This window comes from Saimiri boliviensis, chromosome 13, assembly GCF_048565385.1.
Source record: "Saimiri boliviensis isolate mSaiBol1 chromosome 13, mSaiBol1.pri, whole genome shotgun sequence".
Taxonomy (NCBI): domain Eukaryota; kingdom Metazoa; phylum Chordata; class Mammalia; order Primates; family Cebidae; genus Saimiri; species Saimiri boliviensis.
The window spans coordinates 69,782,223-69,802,580 of NC_133461.1; the positions used below are offsets into that span (position 1 = coordinate 69,782,223).

At 39.0% G+C, this 20,358-nt stretch overlaps 1 protein-coding gene across 7 annotated transcripts in view; it reads left to right on the top strand.

Annotated features, from left to right (window-relative positions):
• Positions 1-20,358, top strand: part of CEP192 (centrosomal protein 192) — a 135,786-nt gene that overhangs the window by 39,429 nt on the left and 75,999 nt on the right. For 5 of the 7 annotated variants that reach the window (XM_074383792.1, XM_074383788.1, XM_074383791.1 and 2 more), the window contains 6 exons: positions 3,352-3,688; positions 4,755-4,898; positions 10,946-11,010; positions 11,983-12,192; positions 15,165-15,291; positions 16,888-17,015. In XM_074383792.1, coding sequence (XP_074239893.1) covers positions 3,352-3,688; positions 4,755-4,898; positions 10,946-11,010; positions 11,983-12,192; positions 15,165-15,291; positions 16,888-17,015 — 1,011 coding nt within the window. The remainder of the gene's footprint in view (positions 1-3,351; positions 3,689-4,754; positions 4,899-10,945; positions 11,011-11,982; positions 12,193-15,164; positions 15,292-16,887; positions 17,016-20,358) is intronic. The other 2 variants (XM_010335599.3, XM_039463806.2) reach the window with 1 other exon arrangement.

A 20,358-nucleotide genomic window follows, 5' to 3' on the forward strand; every position in this document is an offset into this window, starting at 1 on the left:
ATATATTTTTCTTCTCTTAAAATAACTTTTCAAAAAACTTCTTGCCAGGCAGGTCTACTGGCAACAAATACCTTCAATTTTTGCTTGTCTGAGAAAGTATTTCCCTTTCATGTTTGAAGGATAATTTCTCAGGGTACAGAATTAGAGATTGTTGGTTTCTTTCTTTCAACTCTTTAAAATATTTTCTTTCACTTCCTTCTTGCTTTCATGGTTTCTAAGAAGATGTCAAATGTTGCTCTTTGTTTTTCTATGTGTAAGGTTGTTTTTTCCCTTGCTGGCTTCTTTAGGATTTTTTTTCTTTATCTTTGATTTTCTGTAGTTTGAAAATGATATACTTAGGTGTAGTATTGGTTTTGACATTTATTTATTTTTTTCCAAGTACAGCCCTAGTGTATTAGGCCTTTATCTTGTTTGGTGTTCTCTGAGCTACCCTGATATGTGGCTTGTGGTCTGAATTAATTTGGAGAAATTCTCAGTCATTATTGTTGCAAATGTTTTGTTCCTTTCTGTTTGTCTTCATTTTTTGATGTCCCCTTAGGCATATGTTATACATTTTGTAGTTGTCCAGCAGTTTTTTGAGATTGTTTTTTTCATTCTTTGTTGTTTTTGCGTTCAGTTTTGAAAGTTTCCATTGGCATATGCTTGAGCTCAGAGTATCTTTCCTGTGCTGTGTCCAGTCTACTAATGAGCTCAGCAAAGATATTCTTCAGGTGTTACCAGTTTTGACCTCAGGCATTTCTTTTTGATTCTTTCAAGTTCCGTCTCTGTTTACATTGCCACTCTGTTCCTGCATGTTGTCTGCTGTATCCATTAGAGCCCTTAGCATATTCATCATAATTGTTTTTGATATCTGGCCTGAGTATGCCAACATCACTGCCATATCTGGTTCTCCTGGTTCTCATGCTTGCCCTGTCTCTTCAAACTGTGTTTTTTGCCTTTTAGTATGCCTTTTAATTTTTTCTCGTTAGCTGGACATGATGTGCCAAGTAAAAGAACTGCTGTAAATAGGCCTTTCGTTATGTTCTGGTAAGGTATTGCAGAGGGGAAGCATTCCATAATTCTATTATTTAGTCTCAGTCTTTCATTGAGCCTGTGCCTTTAGAATGTGCACTCCACAAGTGTTTCTTTGTTTTTTCCTCCCCTTAGGATGGACGGGGTAGCTTGAGGGAGCTAGAGTTGGGTACTTCCCTTTTCCTAGGCTGCTTAGGCTCAGATAAAACCCCAGCTGGTTAGGTTTTCTTGAGGGCAGACCTAAGAACAAACTGCCCTGTTATATTTCAAAATGACCCTTTTCTTCTCCCCATGCTGGAAGCCCAAGGGGAGTTTTCTCCATTATTTGCTGTGAAAACTTGGTCCTGCTCCTGGAGGTAAAACTCACAAAAGCATAGAGGCCCACCTATGACTGGATCCCCTGGAGTTTTTAACTCTCAGACTTTTCCACACTGAGCCTGCAGCAATTCATCAGTTACAGGTCAGATATTCCTTCTCTGCTGGTTACTGTGGAGGTTTCTGCTTGAGAGTGTATCCCCTGGTATGTTAGTATTCTCTGTATTTGCCTGTCTGTCTCTCCAGTTTTAGAGGCAGCAGTTTATCCTTCTCTTATGGATCTAAGAAGAGTTGTTGATTTGTTAGTTTGTTCATGTTTTTACTTGTCAGGATGGAGTAGCGACTTCCAAGCCCTTTACACAAGGAACTGGAAGCTAGAAGTTGTAAACAACCTTCCTTATTCAAGATTAAGTTGCTTTATGGAAGAGACCAGTTTTCCACATTATGTTTCTTTTTAATCTTTGCAAGTGTTGTATATGAAAAGTAGTTATCTTGTTTTAAATGGCATTTGTCATTTTTTTTTCTATTGGAGTATTTGTATTTTAACTTAATTTTGTAAGATTTTTGTTATGGAAATATATTGGTCTTTATGTATTTCAGGCTTTAATGTGTGTGTGAACTTCCTTGGTTGGCAGAGCAAATTACTGCAGTCATGCTGAACTTTGTTTCCTCACTGGAGGCGGAAAGTCTGAAATCAAGATGCTAGCAGGGTGGTGCTCCCTCTAAAGACTCTAGAGGAGAATCCTTCCTGGTTCTCCCAGCTTCTGTTGGCTTCTGGTATTCCTCGGCTTGTACCAGCAGCAGTCAGATCTCTGTCTCTGTGTTCACTCGGCCTGTTCTCTGTATCTTTGTCTGAAATTTTCTTATTTTTCCTCTGATACAGACATTGGTCATTGTGATTAGGGTCCCTAAATACAGGATAGTCTTATCTCAAGATCCTTAAGTTAATTACATCTGTGAAGACCTTGTTTCAGAATAATAGCATAATTTATAGTTACCAGGCTTAGGACTTGGATATATCTTTTTAAGGGGACACAGTTCAGGACATTAGAGTGTTACACTTAGAAGACATTGTCCACTAAAGAATATAAGACAATCCATCTGTATTTTTTCGTAATACTTTTATATTTAAATCTTTAAGTCATCTGGAATTTATTTTGATGTTTCATTTTATGTAGTAATGTTGGCAAAGCACACAGTTAATAAATGGTTGGCACTAGGATTTGGACCTATGTCTCTAGTATTTCAAAGTCATCATCTTTTATTTAGAACAACCTTGTTTTAGTATTGTAACTTTCAGAAACTGTGCCTTATCAGATTGTTCTTATTGTTTGTCTTATTATAGCAGAAAGGACTGCTGTTAATAGGTTTCAATGGCATGCGATAACCATGGTGGCAGCCAGATATCCACAAACGATATTGAAGACATTTGAGCCCCTTTTCAGCAGTTGCTACTTTAGGAAAGAATAAGAAGTGCCACTTGGAAAAATATTTTGGAGAGCATAGTTTTAAGGCACTGAATTAATTTGCGCTGATGGATACAAATTTTATTGGACTGCTCAGGGCCATTTGTAGTATACACTGCTTTACTCCTATTAAAAGATACTAGTATCTGGTATTAATATCAAGGGCTGTTTATTCATATTAACTTTATTAGGCTGGTCACATTAATAGGCTTACCACGCTTGTAGAGACTTTTATTGGTAATAATAAAAGTTGAGCTGACATTTCTATCATCCTGTAATGTAATGCACACATAGAGCTTACTTTTGGTATGTGAATCTCTTGATATGTTTCCCATGCCCACATCACAATGTCTGGTTTTAGTAAATTACTTTATCATTGGTTCATATATTCATACATAGTCTAGAACACAATGAATACTATTGTATGTTCTATTCCTTCATATAATAAACATTTTATGTCAACTATATAATTTTTCCCATAAATTTTTAACATAAGTTATAAAAAACAAAACTTGCTGTATTAAAAAATTCTGATTTTTTTTTTTTTTTTTTTTTAAAGGAAAGTGCAAGAAAAGATGTTCTGGTGAAGACCCTGAGGGCTACTGACATGAAACTTAACTCTGATAATTTTCTTGATGCAAATGCCGATGGTGGCTTTGACCCAACTGACCCTGTAAAACAGGAGGCACAGTGTCCTCATCAAAATAAGACAGTTTTGCACATGGATGGATGTTTAGACACTGAGAATCCTAAAGTGTCCATTCAAGAAAATGTGGATGTAGCGTCTTTGAAGCCTATTAATGACAGTGAAATTAATTTCGCTGATGCCGTTTGGTCACCAACTTCTGAAAGGCGAACATGTGAATGTCACGAGTCTGTTGAAAAGAATAAAGACAGTAAGTGGGCTTTCAAAAAAAATAGAGTGAAAGAAATAGATGTTTGTATGTTTTGAATAGGATATATTTCCATGTGAAATGTGCCAGTCTTTCGTATTAAATATTTAAGTGTTTTGTAGTTTAAACAAAATTTTAAATCTACTAGTACAGGGAGAACTGCTCAGAAATGATATCTTTCATCAGAGATCTAGTGAAAACATGCCTTTCTAGGCCGGGCGTGATGGCTCAAACCTGTAATCCCAGCACTTTGGGAGGCCGAGGCGGGTGGATCACGAGGTCAAGAGATCGAGACCATCCTGGTCAACATGGTGAAACCCTGTCTCTACTAAAAATACAAAACATTAGCTGGGCATGGTGGTGTGTGCCTGTAATCCCAGCTACTCAGGAGGCTGAGGCAGGAGAATTGCTTGAGCCCAGGAGGCGGAGGTTGCGGTGAGCCGAGATCGGGCCATTGCACTCCAGCCTGTGTAACAAGAGTGAAACTCTGTCTCAAAAAAAAAAAAAAAAAAGCCAGGCACGGTGGCTCAAGCCTGTAATCCCAGCACTTTGGGAGGCCGAGGCGGGTGGATCACAAGGTCAAGAGATCGAGACCATTCTGGTCAACATGGTGAAACCCCATCTCTACTAAAAATACAAAAAATTAGCTGGGCATGGTGGCACGTGCTTGTAATCCCAGCTACTCGGGAGGCTGAGGCAGGAGAATTGCCTGAACCCAAGAGGCGGAGGTTGCAGTGAGCCAAGATCGCGCCATTGCACTCCAGCCTGGGTAACAAGAGTGAAACGCCGTCTCATAAAAAAAGAAAAAAATATGCCTTTCAACTAAGTCCTGACATTCTTTTTCTTTATGCCTCATTCTCCATTATAGACTTTTTTCTGTAATTGATGCTGACTTATCTTCCATCAAAGATATACTTTTCTTTTGGGGAAATGGGTTTTTCTTTTTCTAACTAGTTTTGGAAGACTTCAGTACTGTTGATAACTAAGGTAGTCATCTAAATTTTTTTAAAAATTGAGAATTTTAGTTATTACATGTGTCATTGGATGTTTTTGGAATTTTATTTTTTAGAAAGAGATCTCCCACAGAATGTGGTCTATCAAAATGAAGAGGGTAGGTGGGTGACGGACCTTGCCTATTACACGTCTTTTAATAGCAAACAAAATTTAAATATATCTCTAAGTGATGAGACAAATGAAGACTTCAGATCTGGTTGTAAGTATATGGATAAACATTTATTATACCATTTTCACTGTTTCTGATCTTTCTGAGATTACTCTATATATGTTGGTCAGGCACATCAGATCCCTTCTGGGCTATCACTGTATTCTGGAAGCACCTCACTTGCTTTTATAGGACCCAAGGTTTTAGTTAGCCAGTCTTAATCATTGTAGAATGAGCCGAGCCATATCCTTAAGCAAAGGCGATGCATGAGAATAGCATTCTTATACTTCTGTGTAGACCCTGTAGTATTGCAGGACTGGAAGGGACTTTAGGCCTTGCTTGTCCCTTTAAAAATTCTGATGTGAGCAAAGGAAATGTCTTCATAAATCAGCAGTTACAAAAACCAGTCCATGAAAGCTAGGAAGTGTGGTAGAAATGATGGAAGAAAAGTACCCAAAAAGATAATGAAATCTCAAGGGATAAAAGTGTTAAAAGAAGCAGATAGGTTGTTGATCAGCATCATCTCTGACAGTGAATATAAAAACTGGTTTAGCTCTGCACAATGCCAGGTCACAGCATTTTGAGCCTGAGTCTATAAAAATGCTGTGCTGCAACCCTCAGGGCTGAGCTGTGTTCTGTAACTGGAAGGAGCCACGGTACTCACGGGCCTGTCAGGCCTGGCCTTACTGTTAATAGGCTTGTGCCAGAGGAAGAAATTATTCCATCTACTGCTTGTACTAAGCTTCTTTCAAAAATGTCTCGAATTGTGGAATTACAGTGATAAATAAGGCAACATGCCAGTCCTTAAGGAACTGTCCATTAGCCCAGAGGGATGACCCAAGAATAAAATACACAGTCATTGGCATCGTGAGAGACTCAAACCAAAAGCATTGGAATTTAGAGGAGAAACAAATGTTACGTGAGTAGGTAGCAAAAGAATTTCATATAGGAAGCCACCTTTGAAGTAGAGTTTTAACAGGTAATCCTTTGAGGGCATGAGAAATATCAAATGCTGGAAAAGCCTCTTTGGAAGGGAATCGGATGGTGAAGTGTGGATGTGTTTGAGAAAGTACATGGTCCAGTGTGGCCAGCCTTTATGGCAGGATGAAGGGAGAGCGGCCATGGGCTAGGAGGTGAAACTGGAGAGGTCAGGAGGGCCAGGGAGTGGTTTGAGGTTTGACCACCATGCCCAAGATTGAGGCTTGTCTGGAAAGTGGCAGGACTAGTTGCTGGTAGAATTTGATTGGTGAGTCTTCTCCTGGCAGTAAAGGTCATTTGGTAGCGTTCTTAGGATGTTGTAGAAATCTAGGTGTCCCAGTGAAAATGAAGAGAGTAGCTAATGAAAGACGTAGAGGTAAAATGGTTAGGATTTGATGGCTGGACTTCAGGGGATAGTAGAAAGGCAGGAAGAGAGGAGGGTCTGTGGTCTGAGTTACGTGGGGCAATGGCAATACCATTACCTGAGTCAAGGAGTCAGAAGAAAGTGTAGATTTTGAGTGATTGTGGTTTGAGGCAGAGGTAGTCATTAGTGGAAATAGGGGTCAGAAGTGTGAAGCTGAGTTGCAGTTAGAACTTGCTCAGTGATACCTTGATCTAAGGAAAACGATGATGAAGACTGAATGGTGGATATTTATCACTTAAAAGATCATGGAATTCTCATGTGTTGCTGGTGGGAGTATAAATTGGTACAGCCACTTTGGACACCTGTTTGGCAGTGTCTTGTGAAAGTGAACTTTGTGAGCTTCATACTTTATGACCTAATAATTCTACACCTGAGTACATACACAACAGAGAGGGTGTACATATTCACCAAAAGACATACTAAAATGTTTATAGCAGCACTATTTGTATCAGCCCCAGATTCTCAAATTCCCATTAGCAGTGGAAGATTCTAAGTCACTGCAGAACCACCCTGCCCTCCCACTACCATAGAATGGATTATGCTTATTCATACCCTGGAATATTAGGTTGCAGTGGGAATGAATGATGTATAGCTACATGCAATAACATGGATGAATCTCAGGAACATGTGGAATGACGTGAAGCCGACCAGGACCACACATTCTGTAGTTCTGTTTGTATACAGCTCAGCAGTTCACTCCTACAGAGTCAGCTGCAGGGCAGTGGTTACATGTGGATGGGCAGGTAGCAAGGGAAGCCAGGCTGGGGTGGTTTGGGTATTGGCAGTGTTATGCTTTTTAATTTGTGCTGTTGGCTACGCAGATGTGTTCAGATTGTGAAAATTCCTTGAGCTGTACACTTCACTTCTCTATCATAAAATGTTTTTAAAAATTATCCATCAAACTGAGAATAAAAGATTAGCAATTTATATTATAGGTTTAGAGCCCATTCTCCTAATAAATAAACAATTCTAATAAACAATAAGAAAAAGACCAACTACTGAAAAATTGGAAATAATTTATCGAAAAATAAAAATGGTTTTGTTGAATGTAGAACAAAAAATGTTCATTTTTATTCATGGAAAGAAATTCAGTGTAAATCTGACCAATCATAGTATTTTTCAATATTTCCTTGGTAGTGATCCAAAAATTTGGTAATAAAACTGTGTTGGCAAAAATGTGAGGGACACAGGTATGCTAGTCCATTCTTGGCACAGCCTCTAGCTATAATGACATTGCAATAGCTAGCAAAGTTACGTATGTGCTGTCCTGTAACTGAGCAGTTCTGCTTCTGGGAATTTATTCTTCAGATACACTTGCACAAATGGTACATGATGTATGTGCAAGCTCATTACTTGCAGCATTGTCTGTAATAACAAGGTTGGATGGAATGTAGATGAACAAAATAGGGTGTACGTTAAGGTGCATCCATACAAAGAAGTACCCTGTGGCCATACAGAATGATAAAGGAGCTCTTTAGTTACTCAAATGGAATGGTCACTGAAATAAATGATGTGAAGTCCACTTCAAAGCACATAAAGTATTCTAACATTTGTGTAGAAAGGTAGGAGAGGGGAGAATGTACATGCAGATATTTGTAAAGACATACAATGGAAAGATAAGACAAGATAATGACTACAGGAATCTCCAGCTACTTGAACTAAAAAATCAAAAATTCAGATAGACATTTCAGGGATATTTTAACTATTGGTTGCTTCTGGGGTGTGGGAAACTAGGGTCAGGGATGGTGAGATAGTTTTCAGTATATACCCTTGTAAGTCTTTGGTTAACTTTGAAAAGCTCTTTACTGTGGTATCATATATACACCTTTTAAATTTGAATTATTAGATGCATTACTATTAAAAGATGAAATAGGAAATGATAATGGAAAGATTGAATGAAACCATCCTTGTGCTTAGGGAATGAATACTAGTCTGGTTGGAAAGGATGACTAGCATGGGTGGGAAGGAAAGGGAGATGGGGAGATGGAAAGCTATTAAAAAGGTTGGTGGACAGAAAGAGTGGATGGGTGCTAGGAAGGATGGACTAGATCCAGGGAAATAGGAGTGGAGGTAGCATTAATGAAATGGGAGCCTTTTTACTGGAAAGGAGAAAGGAACTTTAAAAATGTAATAGAAGGATATATTCAGAAGAGGAAAGTTGGAAAAAAGAGTGTCATCTTGTTACATCCAAGTCATTTTAAATGAAAATTTGCCTACTTAACAAACTTTATTCAGAACAGATCCTTAAGAGAGCCTTCCTCCTCCTCTTCCCCATACCTGGCTTCCTCCTTGCTGATAGCTCAGCTCTGTCTGGCCAAGTTGCTGCATTGCTGCTGCTTATGGCCTAAGAGTTTGACAGTGGGGAAACACAAATGGGCTACTTCCATGTTTAACCTCAGAAGCATTAAGTATAAGAGGATTGTTGTTTTAGGTATGCCAAAGAATTGGCATAGGTTCTCATAAAAAATGAAGTTCCGCTTTCTTATTGACTGTGATTGATTTCTGATGAGTAGACAAGATAACATTAAGTATTAGTATAGATGTTTCTTTGAAGAGTCCCTTATAGTTCAGAGTAAAAGCACTTAGGGATATAAGACTATTTTGAGCTGTCTGGTCAGTTATTTAAAAACCAGATGATATTTAACTTCTTGAAGTAAATTAAATTTCTTTTGGGTTACCCTCTGTATTTGTTCGTTTTCACGCTGCTCATAAAAGACATATCCGAAATTGGGAACAAAAAGAGGTTTAATTGGACTTAAAGTTCCATGTGGCTGGGGAAGCCTCAGAATCATGGCAGGAGGCAAAAGCCACTTCTTATATGGTGGTGGCAAGAGAAAAAATGAGGAAGAAGCAAAAGCGGAGACTCTTGATAAACCCATCAGATCTTGTGGACTTATTTACTATCTGGAGAATAGCATGGGAAAGACTGATCCCCATGTTTCACTTACCTCCCCCTGGGTCCCTCCCATAACATGTGGCAATTCTGGGAGATAAAATTCAAGTTGAGATTTGAGTAGGGACACAGCCAGACCATATCACCCTCTTTTGGGCCAAGTTTCCTACTTCCCTTCTCTTGGCTGTCAGATTTGGTTGGTGGGTCCTTTCATTCTTCAGGGCAGTGGTTTTTAACAGCTTGAGTCATAGATCGTACAGTGAATCTTCATAGAAACATATAGAGTATATGATTTTGCATGTAATTTTGGGGGCTTCATAGTTCTCCTTGATCCTCATTGTTAGGTTCTGTGCTGTAGGTTAAAAATGTGTGTGTATGGGTTTTTTTTTTTTATTTTTTTTATTTTGGCTGAGCATTTTGGCTTAATGCCTATAATGCCAGCCCTTTGGGAAGCCAAGGTGCCTGAATTGCTTGAGCCCAGGAATTCGAGACCAGCCTGGGCATCATGGCAAAACCCATCTCTACCAAAAAAATTAAAAAATTAGCTGGGGTTGATGGCACATACCTATAGCCCCAGCTATTGAGGAGGCTGAGCCAGGAGGATCACTTGAGCCCAGGAGGTAGAGGTTATTGTGAGCCAAGATTGCGCCACTGCACCCTAGCCTGTGTAATAGAGCAAGACATTGTCTCAAATAAGAAATGGTCACTTCACAAGGTGAAAAACTAGCATTGTTTCCGACAGGTAGGAAGCTTTTGTGGTCTTTGGTGCTCTGCTTTTCCTGAACAGATATATCCTGTGTCTGTTTCTCTTTTGTCTCTCAGGTTATGAATGTGGGACACAGTCTAGGATTACAAAGGAGTAGTGTGGATCTGATTGGTCCTTGATGGATACAGTCAGGGATAGTGGGGAGCCTCCCTCATGTTTGGGCCTCGAGTGGACTGTCCCCCCGGGTAGCCATTCAGTTTTCTCCTTTTTGTTCCAACCTTGCAGTTTCAGACAGAGAGGCCCAGAGTGCCATAGCCAGGCAGTCTGGCATGTGGCCGGCAGACCTTTCTCATTTCACCAACATATTTAAAGTTTGTTGGCAATTGTGATGCCTCAAGCAGGGTCTTGGGCCTCTTAGTTTGCGGGAATCCACCCCACTCCCAGTTGTGTTTCCTTGCGCTGGCCCTCTTTGCCCATTTGCCTCATGCCTCTGAGGCATTTTAGTTTGCCCCATTTGCCCCATGCCTCTGAGGCCTTTGGCCTGGGGTTGAGAGTGTGCTTAGGCTGGCGTTCCTTTCCCCAGGGGGAGCTGAGGTGCTCTGCAGGAGCCTTGAGGGCAGGCATTAGGGGACTCCCAGTCCTTGTTTGTCCAGACTGGGGTTTCCTGGGATGGGGGGGCAAATGGATCTTGGGACACTCTTGCAGCCGTCTTCATGACAGGCATATAGAGGGCTTATCAGTCCGATGACTCCTGATGAAATTCTACCAGCATTCATGGGCGAGTGCCTCAATTCAAGAGTGCCAAGCTCTCCAAAGCTAAAATTAATTTTAGAAAGAAAAAGATTCCATTGTAAAGCCCCTGAGTAAATTGGAGTAAGTTAATGATAAAGTCAGCTACAGCAAGGTGTTCTTTAGCAAAAGTTTGACAACCACAGACTTAAGCATTTAATACAGATGCCTCAGTCATGAGTGCAAGCTTGTACATATTTGTTACAGCTTTATTTCCTTAGTATTTTATTTTACTAACTTGTATATGTGTGCTAGTGTTTGTTTAGGCATTAGTGTAATATATTTATATAAATGTATTCTTTTTTAAGCTGAAGCATTTGATTTGATTGCACAAGATGAAGAGGAATTTAATAAAGAGCATCAATTTATACAGGTTTGTAATTATTTGCTTTATCCAAAATTTAAAAAATTTTCTGCATTAATGTAAATGTAGGCAAAATATTCTTTCTTTCTGAATAGATATACAGTTAGTATAGAATGAGTTCATATTTTTCTCATGAAAATATGAGACAACTAGACATATTTTCTAGACAGCTAGACAACTTCAGTTTTTTTCCCTCAGACTCTAAATTATTAATTGAAGATCATTGACATACTGAAATATATCTTAATTCACTTAAAATTGCTTTAATGCCCTTAATGGATATTTCCATAGTTTCTTTTTCTTTTTTTTTTTTTGAGACAGGGGCTTGCGCTGTCACTCAGGCTGGAGTGCAGTGGTTATTTTTTATAGAGATGGAGTCTCGCTATGTTGCCTAGACTGGTCTCGAACTCCTAGGCTCAAGCAATCCTTCTATCTTGGCCTCCAAAAGTACTGGGATTCGGTGTGAGCCACTGTATGGGGTTATATTTCTATAGTTTTAAAAATGTTTTAAAGTGAGGCAATCCTGTTTGTTTTTTGTGAAGATTCTTATTTTGAAGATTCAAAATTTATGACAGTGGTTTGATGAAGCAAGATATTATTCTTATAAAATAATAAGAATAAGCAACATTCTTATTATTTTTCAGATGGGGTTTTGCCATATTGCTTAGGCTGGGCTTGAACTCCTGAGCTCACATGATTCTCCCATCTTGTCCTCCTAGGGTGCTGATATTACAGGAAAGCACTGTCTTGAGCAACTCGTGATTGTGCGTATTATAATTCAGGTGTTCAGAAATACTCATTTTCCTCCTCTGGACTTCATTATGCTTCAGTTTGTCCAATTTTTTTTTTTTTTTTTTTTTTTGGTCTAGTGTTAAAAAAATTATTTTTTTATTTTCTTGGTAAGATTTTTAAAATTATTGTATATTAGAATAACAGGTGACTTTCTGGGGGAAAGAAATGAAACAATAACTTTCTTCCTAGGAAGAAAACATAGATGGTCATAATACTTCAGTTGCACTGGGCGATACGTCCTGGGGAGCTACAATTAATTACAGTCTGTTGAGGAAATCACATAGCACATCAAATTTGGATAAAGATGATGCCAGTTATTTACGTCTATCTTTAGGAGAGTTCTTTGCTCAAAGATCTGAAGCTCTTGGTTGCCTTGGTGGTGGTAACAATGTAAAAAGAGTAAGTATGGAATCTGTTGGAAGTGCTCTCAGTCGCCAGATTTTAGATTTTGAGTATTATGATGGCATAGTAACTTTAAAATGGAGACAGAATAGGGATGGGACAGAAGAGTGGTAAAAAACTTAGATTTCATTGTCAGACCCTTATTCCAGTCCTAGGTCTGTCTTTTAGCTAGTTCTAGGACATTGAACAATTTAACTTCTCTGTGCCTTAATTTCCTTTTTCTTTTTTTTTTTTTTTTTTTTTTTGAGATGGAGTCTCAAATTGTTGCCTGAGCTGGAGTGCAGTGGCGTGATCTTTGCTCACTGCAACCTTTGTGTTCCAGGTTCAAGTGATTCTCCTTGCCTCAGACTCCCAAGTAGCTGGGATTACAGGCACTCACCACCATGCCTGGCTAATTTTTTGGATATTTTTAGTAGAGATGGGGTTTCACAATGTTGACTAGGGGTTCTTGAACTCTTGACCTCGTGATCCACCGGCCTCAGCCTCCCAAAGTACTGGGATTACAGGGGTGAGCCACCACGCTTGGCCTAATTTCCTATTTCTTAATAGCACACTGTTTTATAGGGCTTTGTAACATTTAAATGTGATGGTCCATGTAAAACATTGAGCACTAAGCCAACATGTAGTAAGTATTTAATAGTTGTTCATTGCTTCCATTATTGTTGGTTGCTGTGAAGAATTCTAAAAATGATTTTTAAAAACTATAAAGAGATGTTTTGAAATATGGAAGTGTTTTGATTTAATTAAATGTAGTACATGTACAAATAAAAAGACAAGTTGTTCAGGTAGTGATAATTGCCGTAAAGCATGAGTGAGTAGAAGGAGCTACTTTAGCTGTGCTGGTCAGGTTGACATTTAGGGGAGGCCATTGAGTTGGCATCTCAGTGACAAAAAGGAGGCAGCATGCCAGGCACTGTGGCTCATGCATATAATCTCAGCACTTTGGGAGGCTGAGGCGGGCAGATCACCTTAAGTTAGGAGTGTGAGACCAGCCTGGCCAGCATGGTAAAACCCTGTCTCTACCAAAAATAGACAAAATTAGCCAGGTGTTGTGGTGCGTACCTGTAATCCCAGCTACTTGGGAGGCCGAGGTAGGAGAATCGTTTGAACCTGGGAGGCGGAGGGTTGCACTGAGGTGAAATTACTCCACTTCACTCCAGCCTGGGCAACAGAGTGAGACTCCATCTCAAAAAAAAAAAAAAAAAAAAAAAAAAAAAAGAAAAGGAGGCAGCAGAGGGAGACATTAAAAAAAAAAAAAAGATTGTGTTTTTTTTTTTTGGAAGAAGAAGTAAGACTTTTCCCTCCATTAGTGACCTGGTCTTTGCTTGTGTGCAGATCTGGAGGTAGGAACCAGGGTTTCATATTGGAGGAATGGAAATCAGGCGTGAGGCACAGGGTGGGCATGTATGAAGGGAGAATGGCAGATGATTCTGAGGGCCAGATTATGAGGGCTTCCGGTAGAGGGAGGTTTTATCTCATACGAACAAGGAGGAAGTGCTTAGAGGCACAGGGCAACTTTGTTGTGGTGCTGGCCCATCTCCAGGTGCGGCAGGCTGCTGCCATATGTCAGGTGCCCAGGTAGAGAAAGTCAGCAAAAGACAGAAGACGGAAAGAAGCAGGCAGAGGCTTAGGAAATGGGAGAGACGTGGTGAAGACTGGAGACAAGGATGACCTAGTAGAAGCAGAGAAAAGGGCAAGAATTCAAGATTTGTTCTCTAGAGTCAAGGAATTTGTTGATAAATTCCACAAAGGAAATTAGGGTTATTTAAGGGAGTGTTTATCAAAACTGGATTTCATTAAGAATATGATTGTGAAATAATAGTTGTAGTGTTAGAAGTTACAGTTGATTCATAGAACTTTTAAGTCTTGTTTAGTGCAGTAAATTGAAAAATGAAAATATTTTAGAAAGATGGATTTTTCTGCTTGGATTAATTTTGACTTTGAGATTATGACAGAAGTTGAAGAGTAACTGAATTCCTCATTAATGAAGTTATGATAAGGAAAGATAAGATGGACAAAGCACTGGAAAAATTGATCTATTATTTTGATTTTTTTTTTTGGTATAAGTTATAAAGTTCTGTTTACATTTCAAGTTACTGAATCAAGGGAAGAAATAAGTGAAGACCAGTAAAAAATTGAGCGCGTTTAATGAGTTCACATTTCAGTTCTGTCATGTGACTCCTATACAAGTGGAAATTGCCCATCCTTTAGCAAGCTCCTTGAAAGCAAACCTTCCAGAAACGTACATGCAAGTTGGTAGAAGGGTCCCTAATTTTAATACAGATTTTTCAAAGATGTGTTTACTCTATAAAATAAAGTACCTTTATATTGTGATTTCCAGGAAGCAGGAGTTTTTATCTTTTTTCTCATTAATATGTCACTGATGATTAAACAGTGTCTAACACATAATAGGTGTTCAATAATAATTATTGAAGGAATAAAGTATCATTTCTGTGTTGTTTTTTTTTTTGAGACAGAGTCTGCTCTGTTGCCTAGGCTAGAATGCAGTGACATGATCTCAACTCATCTTAACCTCTGATGCTTCAGCCTCCTGAGTAGCTAGGACTACAGGTGTGCACCACCACCCCTGGCCAATTTTTATGTTTTTAATAGAGATAGAGTTTTGCCAGGTTGGCCAGTCTGGTCTTGAACTCGTGGCCTCTCAAAGTGCTAGGATTACAGGTGTGAGCCACTGTGCTTGGCCTCATTTCTGTGTTGTTTTAATTTGAATTTCTTAGTAAGGGCAATTTATTTGACAATATGAGTTCAATGATTAAAAGGTAGCTAATATTAAGGAAATGAAAGGTGCTATCTGGACCTTTGAAGGCCATCTCTAGTAATTGAGGTTAAGTGGGAAGAACAGTTCTTTGATGTCATTTAGCTGTGTTGTTAGTATTAGATAAAATAGTCTAGAATTTCTCAAAGCAGTTGAAAGTCAAAGAAATAATTTACATTTAATTATTTTGTAGCCATCATTTGGCTATTTTATTAGATCACCAGAGAAGAGAGAACCTGTTGCCTTAATAAGAAAATCTGATGTATCGACAAGTAATTCAGAAAAAGAAATCGCTCATCTTAACCATGATCTGTATTCAGGTAATGGATTCAATGAAGGGACTTTTCGGAATCTTTTTTTTTTTTTTTTTTTTTTCTTAAAAGTGTAACTTAGGTGTTGTGTGATGATGTTCTTTATGAGTGAAAATGTATATAACATTTCGTATTTTCTCAGTGTTGGTTATAGATTTGATTTATTTGTAACTCCCCATATTCTTTTCAGTCTAAAGGGGAAACAAGTCAGCCAAAATCTACCTAAATTTGTAAAAACCATAGTAAATCAAATAATTTCAAATGGGCTAGTTAATGTTGGCTGTTGAATTATTGAGTTAATTAATCATAAGTATATTTATTATTTATGTAGACCAGGCATCCCCAAACTTTTTACACAGGGGGCCAGTTCACTGTCCCTCAGACCATTGGAAGGCCGCCACATACTGTGCTCCTCTCACTGACCACCAGTGAAAGAGGTGCCCCTTCCTGAAGTGCGCCGGGGGGCCGGATAAATGGCCTCGGGGGGCCGCATGCGGCTGGTGGGCTGTAGTTTGGGGACGCCTGAGGTAGACTTTTAAAGAGATCTTTTGAGATTTAGACTATGATAGTCTAAATATCAATTTTTATGATAAATACCTGTAATATTTTAAATCAGATGTTCTTGGTCAACTTAGAGTTATCAAGCAGCTGCTTTTTGTTAGTACAATGCCTTTTGCTATATATCATGTAAAGTTGTATAAGATAGGCTCCATTCCTTAGGGAGCCTGTATTCCAGTAGGGGAGTTGGGACAAAGGGTCTGGGTGTAGAAAGTCAGCTCATTTTCCATTTCTCTAAAGATGCACTCACTTACTTCTTTAAAGCTTCTGTCTTTTTGTGTTTCTTTCTTTTATTTTTTTCTTTCTTTCTCTCTCTCCCTTTCTCCTTCCTTCCTCCCTGCCTCCCTCCCTCCCTCTCTCCCTTCCTCATCCCTCCCTCCTTCCCTTCCTTCCCTTCCTTTCCTTCCTTTCCTTCTTGTCTTTCCTTCTTTTCCTTCCTTTCCTTCTTGATAGAGTCTCACTCTGTCACCCAGGCTGGAGTGCAGTGGTGTGATCTCGGCTCACTGGAACCTCCACCTCCCAGGTTCAAGCGATTCTCCCACCTCAGCCTCCGGAGTAGCTGGATCACAGGTGCACGCCACCACAGCCAGCTGATTTTTTTGTATTTTTGGCAGAGATGGGGTTTTAGCATGTTGGCCAGGCTGGTCTCAAACTCCTGACCTCAAGTGATCCCTACCTCAGCCTCCCAAAGTGCTGGCATCACAGGTGTGAGCTATTGCACCCAACCAAGAAGTATTCACTTTGGAATTCAACTTATTGTATATTAGTGAAACGGTTAAATGAGTTTATACATGTATTTGCAAGGGAGAGATTAAAATCCACAACCCTCCTTTAAAGTTGGAACCTTGTAACATTGAGCCAAATTAACTATGTAGTTGTTCTCCAAGTGACTATACATTTAAACCATTTTAGTGAAGGCGACTTACATTTGGGGTACAGAGGCATCTTCCTTGGTGATTAATCATTTTGCCTGGTCCTTATTCCACAGATTGTGTTTGCCAAATAGTGTATACTTATACATTAAATGTTATGTATTTCCTGCAATAGATTTAAATGAACAGCCCCAGGCACAGCTAAGTGAAGGATCAATTACACTTCAGGTTGAAGCTGTGGAGAGTACTTCACAAGTGGATGAAAAGGATGTGACGTTAACAGCTGATAAAGGCAAGACAGAGGTAGTCTTAAGCCTTTCATAAGGAAATCTAAGATTATCTTGTTGTAGTTGTTATATAGGATTAAGATGAGATCACCTGTGAAAAATATATGCAGTTTAATATGTTTTCTTTTCTTTCCTGGCTTCAAATTTCTTGCAAGTGTCCTTTAATTTTTTTTTTTTTTAAATTTTTATCACTGCATAATGTATACACAAATGAATTTATAAAACAGATTTGTAGTCATTGAACGAATTATCACAACTCATATACTTCTGTACACCTCAGATCAAGAAAGAGATTGGCATTGCCGACAACCTAGAAACAAGGTTTTTTTTGCTGCCTCCAATGACCTTTTAACACTGTATTAATTTCATCCGATTCTGAACTTCACATAAAAGAAACCATGTAGCATGTATTCCTTTTCTTTGGCATTTTCCACCTCAGCATACCATTGTCAGATGAGTATAATAGAAACTTATTTTTATTACTGTATTGTATTCTGTTCTATGAATATTCTGTTGCTTTTATATCCGTTTGTATTGTTGATGAACATTTGGGATATTTCCACTGCTGGACAATTATAAAACAGTGCTCCATGAACAGCCTAGTACCTAGGAGGTGTGCACACATTAATGTGAGGTATATATGTAGTGGGGTTTGCACACCTTTACTTCAGTGGTTTTGACAGTTCTCCAGAGTGGTTGTGCTGTGTAGAGTTGTTCAAGACTGTCTGCTGCCTGTCACTGTACTTCCTCGCCAGCACCTGGTATCACTCGTTATTCTGGTGGGTGCTGAGTGGTGACTTCTTGTTTTCATGAGTGTTTCCCCTATTACTAATGAAGCTGGTTCTTGCTCATGTTTGCTGGTCATTTGGAGACTTATTTTGTGAAGTGCTTGTTGAAGTCTGTTGCTCTAAAGGATAGTTTGTTTTATTTGATTTATAGGTGTTCTTTACATTGGATAGGAGCTTTTTGTCAGTTGCATCCCATGCATTGTTTTCTTTTATCTCCTGTTTTTTGATATGTCATATTTTCATTATCATTCAGTTCAATACATTGTCTAATTTCTTTGGCACATTGGCTTTTTTTAAAAGTGTATTGCTTAGTTTCCAAACATGTAGGAGATTTACTAATTTTCGAAATAATTGATTTTAGGCCAAATGTCTTATAGTCAGAGAATTTTTAGTTTTAAGCCTTTGAAATTTGTTTAAATAAGACATATAGCTCAGCATTTGTTGAATTTTTGAAAGTATTTTCTGTATGGTTGTAGGGAATGTCTGTTATGTGACTTAATGTCTGTTGCACTTACGTGAGATTTGTTTAAATCGAGATGTTCAAGCTGCCTGCATTTTTTTTTTTTTTTTTTTTTTTTTTTTGAGAGGGAGTTTCGCTCTTGTCACCCAGGCTTGAGTGCAATGGCACGATCTCGGCTCACTGCAACCTCCTCCTCCTGGGTTCAGGCAATTCTGCCTCAGCCTCCTGAGTAGCTGTGATTACAGACACACGCCACCATGCCCAGCTAATTTTTTGTATTTTTAGTAGAGACAGGGTTTCACCATGTTGACCAGGATGGTCTTGATCTCTTGACCTCATGATCCGCCCGCCTCGGCCTCCCAAAGTGCTGGGATTACAGGCTTGAGCCACTGTGCCCGGCCGCTGCCTGCATTCTTAAAATTATTGTGCTGTTCTTTTATTTATTTTTTTTTTCTAACATCTCAGTCGTTTATTTTTATTTATTTTTTTATTGCATTTTAGGTTTTGGGGTACATGTGAAGAACATGCAAGATTGTTGCATAGGTACACACATGGCAGTGTGGTTTGCTGCCTTCCTTCCCATCACCTGTATCTGGCATTTCTCCCCCTGCTATCTCTCCCCAACTCCCCACCCCACACTGTCCCCCTGACAGACCCCAGTGTGTGATGCTCCGCCACCAGGTCCATGTGTTCTCATTGTTCCAACACCCATCTATGAGTGAGAACATGCGGTATTTAATTTTCTGTTCTTGTGTCAGTTTGCTGAAAATGATGATTTCCAGGTTGATCCGTGTCCCTACAAAGGACACGAACTCATCGTTTTTGATGGCTGCATAGTATTCCATGGTGTATATGTAACACATTTTCCCTGTCCAGTCTATCATCATTGGACATTTGGGTTGGTTCCGGGTCTTTGCTATTGTAAACAGTGCTGCAATGAACATTCGTGTGCATGTGTCCTTATAGTAGAATGATTTATAATCCTTTGGGTATATTCCCAGTAACGGGATTGCTGGGTCAAATGGAATTTCTATTTCTAGGTCCTTCAGGAGTTGCCACACTGTCTTCCACAATGGTTGAACTAATTTACACTCCCACCAACAGTGTAAAAGTGTTCCTATTTCTCCACATCCTCTCCAGCATCTGTTGTCTCCAAATTTTTAAATGATCGCCATTCTAACTGGCGTGAGATGGTATCTGAATGTGGTTTTGATTTGCATTTCTCTAATAACCACTGATGATGAGCATTTTTTCATATGTTTGTTGGCCTCATCTGTGCCTTCTTTTGTAAAGTGTCTGTTAATATCCTTTGCCCACTTTTGAATGGGCTTGTTTGTTTTTTTCTTGTAGATTTGTTTTAGTTGTTTGTAGATTCTGGATATTAGCCCTTTGTCAGATGGGTAGATTGCAAAAATTTTTTCCCATTCTGTTGGTTGCCGATTCACTCTAATGACTGTTTCTTTTGCTGAACAGAAGCTGTGGAGTTTGATTAGGTCCCATTTGTCTATTTTGGCTTTTGTTGCCAATGCTTTTGGTGTTTTAGTCATGAAGTCCTTGCCTGTGCCTATGTCCTGAATGGTTTTGCCTAGATTTTCTTCTAGGGTTTTTATGGTGTTAGGTCTTATGTTTAAGTTTTTAATCCGTCTGGAGTTAATTTTAGTGTAAGGTGTCAGGAAGAAATCCAGTTTCTGCTTTCTGCACGTGGCTAGCCAGTTTTCCCAACACCATTTATTAAACAGGGAATCTTTTCCCAATTGCTTGTTTTTGTTAGGTTTGTCAAAGATCAGATGATTGTAGATGTGTGGTGTTGCCTCCGAGGCCTCTGTTCTGTTCCATTGGTCTATATCTCTGTTTTGATACCAGTATCATGCTGTTTTGATTACTGTAGCCTTGTAGTATAGTTTGAAGTCCGGTAGTGTGATGCCTCCAGCTTTGTACTTTTTCCTTAAAATTGACTTGGCTATGTGGGCTCTCTTTTGGTTTCATATGAAGTTTAAGGTGGTTTTTTCCAGTTCTGTGAAGAAGGTCATTGGTCGCTTGATGGGGATAGCGTTGAAGCTGTAAATTACTTTGGGCAGTATGGCCATTTTCACCATATTAATTCTTCCTAA